The sequence below is a fragment of the Poecilia latipinna genome, unplaced genomic scaffold (genome assembly GCF_001443285.1).
Source record: "Poecilia latipinna isolate Pla-1442-1.1 unplaced genomic scaffold, P_latipinna-1.0 Scaffold5065, whole genome shotgun sequence".
NCBI classification, from domain to species: Eukaryota; Metazoa; Chordata; class Actinopteri; order Cyprinodontiformes; family Poeciliidae; genus Poecilia; species Poecilia latipinna.
In genome coordinates this window covers 16,977-24,918 of record NW_015117681.1, presented here as the reverse complement: position 1 = coordinate 24,918, position 7,942 = coordinate 16,977, and the positions used below count along the sequence as shown (strand labels likewise).

The window sequence follows — 7,942 nt, the reverse complement described above, 5'->3', positions numbered from 1 at the left end:
GAAACTTATCAGGCCACAGAGACATGGTGTGATTTCAGGGAGTGTCTTCAGTTCATATAATCAGCTACCCTCCTCCTTCTCCTCAGACGCTCCACAGACTTTTTTAGAAACTCTTCTCGGATGTGATGGTAAAGTGTCTCCTTTCAGCGCTGAAAGTTAATAAAATAAGTAAAGTCTGAATGCTTTTCTTGGCTGATTTTATGCTCCGTGTGTCAATACAAATTATGATTCATCGATCGGGATTTCCATTCCCAACACTCGCCATCCTTTAACCCCAATCAAGAGGGTCACCTGGCCTGTATTAAAATAAACAGGACCAGTAAATTACCAGACTGCTAATTAACTAGACTTTTTTCAGTTACATACAGAAATAAATGCAATTATATCCAAAATCTAAACTTTCAGACAATAAAGATAACATTTATCTCATTATCTTAAACACATGTTGAATTTAAGAAGGTTGATCATATAACAATTAATGATCACACAATTAGCATTGGCTACCACCACCAACATGCTAAACAAACAAACATTGTGTTCACTACTCACCAATTCCATTTATAGTTCAGTGCATGACAGCTTCATGGCTCCAAGCTCACTGGATGTTCAGATCTACATGATTTGTAGATTGTAAGTTTTCAAAAAGTGCATAACAAACAAAGAGATGAACTGATTGTTTGGAAGCACCTTTGTCTCCAGCTCTCCCCCTCACACCTGACTGGGAAAGCTGGAGCAAGCCTGAATAACCTGTGTGACTGACTGTCACTCTAATCAATAGAGCAGCAAAGGCAGGATTAATGGCAGTTTTTTTTTTTTCCTGGGTTACATATACAAACCAGATGATATGTTTCTTCAATGTATTTATTCAGAAAAAAAACAACAACCAAAAAACAAACATAGTGGTTATGTTACAACATTACATAACAAACTTTGTCATTGAGAAATATGATTGTAATCACTGAAGCCAAGCCAGCATGCAGTGCTATAGTCCAGTGATGAAAACATTGCGATCCACTGTGTAAAATGCAGCTTCGAGTTCCAACTGCACAAGCAATACATGATTTTTGCAATCTTTGCTTAGAAAATATCATTAACATATTAACATAATATTTCCGTGCTGTAAAATGACTTAAAGCCAAACTGAAGGACTTCTAAAACCAAAAGTTTTTGAGATATTCCATCAGCTGAATTTGAACTGCAACAGGAATTTGTTTGGCTATTTTACTGAATCCCTTTCAAGGTTTCCAGAGAAGTAAAATGATGGAATTGTTTTTTGTTGTTTTGGAATTCATGAGTGCCTAATATCTCAAATATCAAATTGATCAATGATTTGAAACTAGAGCAAACTAGATTTTAGTGTAGAAGCTCTTTTGTTTTTAGAAAATAAAAAGGTAGATTCAGGTTTTTATCTAAATCTGAGAATAAGGAAAAAATTCCAAAGGTTTCCATACATATCTCTCATTACTCCCAAGGGTGTAAATTTAAAACCCACTAACAAGTTCTGTGGCTGAAGGAAGCTGAAGGCCCAGAGGTCAGCATCAGAGTCAGGTCCAGGCTGGAGACTGGAGGTGTCCTTCAGAGGTTCAGGTCACAGCATGCAGAGGCTGCAGAGAGGGATTTGCCTGGCACCACCTTTTGGTCAAGCAAACAGGAGAGTTGTGGACACAGGAGCTTCCCACAAAAGATTCTGCTGGAAGCTAAAAGGAACTGCATATTAGGTGTGCAGCAGAGCAGGGCATCAATGCTTTAAACATAGAGGCTCTGCACAGGGATTCTGGTCTGAGTCTCTGTGTTCAGATACTCAGAACACATTTTTTTATATTTCTCTGTAATTCCTTCTCATGTGTTAGTCGTGCATAATAATTCTTAAAACTTAGCTTAGGACACAATAAGTTGGGACTTTTTGGTTAGATTTGGGTGTTACATTTTAGTACTTCCCTCCAGAGGAGTGATACCTCTGATAGAAAGGATTTTTGGATGTAATGCAAGTCTTTTTGTAGTTGGATTTTGCTTTAGAGATCTGAACCTGTAACTGTTTTCTGCTTTTATTAAATTTTCCTTCATTTTTTTCTTTTCAAATTAAACCCTTGTGTCTCGGAGGTCAAGCAATCAGGAGAGTTATTAAGTGTCCTTCAATTTTCAAGTCTGGTTCCTGACTGAAAGCATGTGTTGAGATTTTAACTCCCATTCCAGTTTCCAGAAGCAAGAGAATGTCTCTGGGACAGGGCTGTTTTGGTTTACCTGAGCAACATAAGAGGTTAAATTGACATAAAACTGATCATTATCACTGATCAGTTTTATGTCAAGTTACAAACAACTCAGACTTTAAAAGTTGTTAAAGTTGTCTACAATCTTTTCCCTATCTGATTATTGCTTCGTCTTTGTGATGCAGGTATGACCCTGGCCTGATCCCCAAACCCCCAGCAGATTTTGGAACGTCTCAGCTCCACTACTTCGAGGACTGGGGTGTGGTGACGTATGGCAGTGCTTTGCCTTCTGGCACCAACAGCTCCTTTCTGTCCTTCAAGTCTGGGAAACTAGGGGGACGTGCCATCTTTGACATCGTTCACAATAACAAGTACAAAGAGTGGATCAAAGGCTGGAGGAACTTCAACGCTGGTCATGAGCACCCAGATCAGAACTCTTTCACCTTTGCACCCAACGGTGTCCCGTTCATCACAGAGGCACTGTATGGACCCAAGTATACTTTGTTAAACAATGTGGCATTGTTTGGCTCAACCCTATCTGGGAGCTGCTTTAAACCTTGGGCTGGACAAGTAACAGAAGCCTGTGACTCTAAGTGGTTAAAGTACAAGGTGGGCCTTGCAGCCGATGCCCAGGGCAGAGTGGAAGCTGCTATAAAGAGAGAGGGAATGGTCTTCATTCGTGGCGAAGGACATTCGGCTTATAACCCAGAACTGAAAATCAGGAACTTCCAGAGGAACTTGCTGCTTCTTCACCCACAGCTTCTGCTCATGGTTGACCACATCCACCTGGACCCAGGGAGCCCAACCAGGGCCATGAGTGCTTTCTTTCATAACACAGAGCTCCCATTTCAGAGTACAAAAGTAGATGGTGTTCATGGAGCATTTGTAACACATGGGAAGGAGAACTATAAGATGTTTTGGATGGATGACACAAACTCCAGTAACAAAGGGATGGTGGGTTACTGGAGTTACCCTCGAGGGTATCCGTATAATGGCTCCAATTATGTGAATGTAACAATGCCCCTGAGGTACCCGCACACAAGGGTGGCCTATATTTTCTTTGGACCAGGCTTGGATGTACAGAGCTTCAGCTTACGTGGGCATGATCAGCAGGTGGATATTTACCTATCCACCAAAGACCATACCTACACCATCTACCTTCTGACAGGGGAGGTCACCAGCAAGCCTGTGTTCGCCATAGTGCTGCTGGACCACAAAAGGATTGTGTTTGAGAGAGCAGCAGCTGTTGTAGACAGCTTCCCTGTGGAAGTTGAAGAATACGCCAATGTGATGGAGGACAATCTCCAGCATGTCAAACCTGTCTTCCAGCAGATGGAAAGACACATCCTGGGAAGAGTCCTCAACACTGCCAGCTTCCGTAGGACCGCTGAGCACCTCCTCCAATTCTCTGACAAGAAGAAGACAGAGGAGGTCATTAAGAAGATGTTTGCTATGTCCAAGAAACAGAACAAGGGTAAGGGGGGAAAGAGGTTAAACCTTGGAGAGAAGCTGTCTGAGAATCTGCCTGACATTTTTGCACAAATTGAGGTCAGCGAAAAGAATGAGAGACAGAGAATATCAAAACATACATATGAGGACAGTCCAGAGGAAGGGGATGCAGACTCAAGGGCCTTTGTGGATTATCCAGCTGGTCACAGGAACAGGAAGGGGGGCTTAGTTAAAGGCCGCAGGTTTAAGGAGGTTCACATTGTGGCCACAGCAAGGAGTGAGGGGGTCTCTGGTAACCCCTCCTACATTAGACTGTTCTTGCTTATGAACACCACTACCTTCTTCCTACTGCTGGCTGTTCTGCTTACTCGATTTCAGAGGGGGCGGAGCCTCCACACACAGAGGTGCTTTTACACCATTGTTTTGATTGACTGCTTCATCCTGCTGTACCTTTACTCATCGTGTTCTCACACACAGTGCTGACACCCTGAACCCCTCCGCATGACAGGATGTCCTGTCTGTTCAGGGTGAACTGAAAACACACTCCTCTTTGTACCAGATCTGATAGCAAATCATTAAGGCCACTGTTTAGGAAAGTTAAAAAAGTTTTTTAAAAAGTTAATTTGTAACTGTCCAGGAAAACAACCAAAATGACATAAAAAGACAAAGAGCACTAAATGTATGGATGTAGTACATTCTTGGTCCACTCAAATTTTAATTATACATTTTCTTCTTGATTTCCACCTTCTGAATATCATTATTTCTTCTAGGAATGTCTTATAATTCTCTTTTTAATAAAACTAGTAAGCTTTTAACATTTGTTGCTTTCTTTTTATCAAGTAAAGATACATTTGGGCTTCAGCACAGGGCCTGACGTTAGCCACAGATGTTTGGGGGAAGTCAGCAGAAATGTTAACTCATGGCATCATCTTGAACTGACACTCTATGCAGGAATTTATAAGCATTCAGTGGTCAGTCACCCAATCAGCCTTCCATTCACCACAGCAACAAAGAGCTGCATATGGATTTAAACTTCAGTTGTATTTTTAGCAAAACTACACTTTGGTTAAATTAAAGTGGCTGCAATTTCTGCTTTGGTTTTAACCTGACAACAAATGAGTGAAATCAGGACTACATTGTATTTTTTGCAAATGAGTCTTCCAGTTGTTGTGAAACTGCATAACACCACTGGATGGAAGCGGCTGAAAAATCTGTCTTTTTACATTTTTGGGTCCTCTCAAATAATTCTCCAGATACTGTAAAGGTCTCTGTATGTTATTTTTCCATTTCATTAATTCATTCAAAGTGGTAAGATACATTAATTGACATGGTTGCAGTGGATACCCAAAATATTCACAGTTCTATATTTGCAGTTTCACCTATTTGCAGATTTTCCTTTGGAACAAATTATTAGAGTAAATTATTTGAGTAAAATATTTGGAGCATATCTAAAATATCCAAAGTAAAATGCAGCTTTATAAGCTGAAATGCCCACATGCAAAATTACTTCACATAATATTGGCTGATGCTTGGAAAGCAGGCAATCCAGGACCGCCATTTGTTTTCCTTGACACTGATTGGCTGTACCCCCAAGAATAAAAGGTTGTTTGCTTTTTGGGATAGACAACAGCACAAGCTGCATAAAGTGATTTACAGGGAAAAACAACCAAAACATTAAAAGACATAAAATACAAAATGATCACAAATCAAACATCAGTCAGTTTAATACCCTAATAAAATGTTTTCTCTAACAAAGACACCTTACCAGTATGGAATTTTACTGGTAAGGTAAAAATACGTAATTAAAATAAAGCCATTTGGGTCAAAAGACTGTTCAAAAAAATGGTCTTGATAAACAAGCGGAAATCAGGAAGGCATTAGATCAGGGGTGGGCAGCTCCAGGCCTGGGGGGCCGGTCTCCTGCAACTTTTAGGTGTGTCTCAATTTCAACACACCTGAGTCAAATAATGAGGTCGTTAGCAGGACTCTGGAGAACCTGACTGCATTTAGGAGGTGATTCAGCTGTTGGATTTAAGCCTGTTGGACCAGGGAGACGACTAAGAGCTGCAGGAAAAAGGAAGGAAAAAACAATTTCAGAGAACAAGGATTTGTTACAGCAAATGGGAGATAAAAATGATCAATTGAATGTCATTTACAATAACAGAAGAGCACTTAAAAATATAGGTTATCAGCTCCAAGTAAGATCAAATTTATGTCTTTTGTTAATACTCGGTGGTGATTTTTTTTTAATCTTCACAATTTTACTTTAACATTGAATTAAAAATTATAGTGCTGCACTTTTAGCTGCTGTATATGTATAACACTGGAAGCTACTGACTTAAATGACTGTAACCGAGAGCTGAAGCCGCCACAGGACTTCACAGTTCTATTGTGGCCGACTGACTAACTAGACGGACTGCAACAACTCGCATCTGACGAGTAACAAACAACAAGGATCCGACGAAGGACAGAGACAACAGGTGGGGTTAAATGCACAGGGAAGGTAATCGGGGAACAAGACACAGCTGGGAGAAAACAGAGAACACAGAGACTCAACAGGGGAAACGGAACTAAATAAACACAGAAAAACCTCAAAAATAACTACACAGAAAACACATATTGTCACAGTGGATACATTTTGAATATTAAATCAGGTGTTATGATCAGTTACTCAGTGGTTTACCAAATGCTTTTTACACTTGCTTAATTAAACATATTTATATACTACTCTGACTGGAGTACAGTTTTGAGGTACTGCTCGTTACCTCAAAACTGCTCGTTCATGCGTACAAGCAGTCGTACGCATGAACGACTGCTCTATGGATCACTTTTTAAAGACAAAAAACACTGCCATAAAATATTATCCATTACCATAGCAGACGTCCCACCCCATGAGTAGGATGATGCGCCGTGGTGGGCGTCCCTTATTTTGATTTCTGAAAGGTGGCAACCCTAAGCAGAAATGAGATGGAATGGATGATATCAAGATCATCAAGAATGAAAAGAGCACTTGGGAAGAGACAAGAAAGGGCAAGAAGTTGGTCAGAAGAAAGTGAGGCAAGAGCAGAAGTTGGCAAAAAGACAAAAACAAACAAACGGGCGAGTTCACGAGTACAGGATGATTTTGGCATAGGAGTGGAATTTAAAGTCATGATGGAATTCAAGAGAGATGGGAGATCTATTCAACCGGTAAAGTTGACCAAAGCAAATGGAGGAAGAAATAGGGAGAATTAAAATGGCTAGAATTATGAATAACAGAAGAGTGTTGAATCATGCCGTCAGTGACCACAACAACAGAAAAAAATCAAAATGAAAACCCTGATGGGGGAAAGAATTAAAAACATATATTCCAGGATCTTTACCAAAGTTGAGAGTAATTTCAGGAGTTTCACTTGAAATGACAATGCAGGATGTAAAAAAAGAAATCAAAGAGGGAAAAGATGCCACCAGGATTAAAAGTAAAAGAGACGGGGAACTTAAAGGCACTATGGCAGTGATTCTACAATTTGAATATATTATGCCAGAAAATATCCAGTTGGGAAACATGAACTACAGAGTTAGAGAGTATATCCCTAAACCCCTCAGATGTCTTACTTGCCAAAGAATGGGACACACTGCTAAAGAAAGTTAGGTGTCCAAGATGTGGAGGTCCACATAAATTTGGAAAATGTGATAAAATAGCTAAAATCAAATGTAACTGCGGAGGAGAACACAGTGCAGCATATGGTGGATGTAAAGTGCAAATGGAAGCCAGAAAAGCTCAAAGAATCAAAATAACAGAGTTTCATATGCTGAAGCTTTAAAAAGAATAAGGAAAGAGTGCAAGAGGAATGAGGTGGGAGAAACGGGTCAAAGAAACACAACTTGGAATTCAAACCAAGGGCAGAATTATCAGAGACAAATCTTGGTTCCAACAACAAATATGTTTGCATAAATGTAGAGTGGATGAAAATACAATGGTGGTGAAAAAAGAAAACTTAGTAGCTTTTGTGTTCCACATTATTAATGTCACAGTACAAATGAAGAAGAAAAGTGATAAAATAAAAGCAATTATAACAGCAGCAGGAAGATTTTTAGATATGAAAGAAATACAAGCAGATCAGATTCATACCATTTTGAGTACCACTGAAACAGAAAATGCTCAGGATTAGGATCCAAGCTTCTATAATGGTTCTACATATTCCACAATGGAATGCCAAGTTTAATAGCCAATGGACAATAACTTAAAATGTTTATGAATTAGAAATAATCCCAGATATAATATGTGTTCAGGAAACAATGCTAAA

General features: G+C 39.6%; 1 protein-coding gene across 1 annotated transcript; it reads left to right on the top strand.

Annotated features, from left to right (window-relative positions):
• Window positions 1-2,210: 2,210 nt before the first annotated feature.
• dse (dermatan sulfate epimerase) lies at window positions 2,211-4,471 on the top strand. Its single transcript, XM_015026584.1, has 2 exons — window positions 2,211-2,257; window positions 2,393-4,471. Exons 1-2 carry the CDS (start codon window positions 2,211-2,213, stop codon window positions 4,137-4,139), a joined length of 1,794 nt encoding a protein of 597 aa, XP_014882070.1. The 3' UTR covers window positions 4,140-4,471.
• The last annotated feature ends 3,471 nt before the right edge of the window (window positions 4,472-7,942 follow it).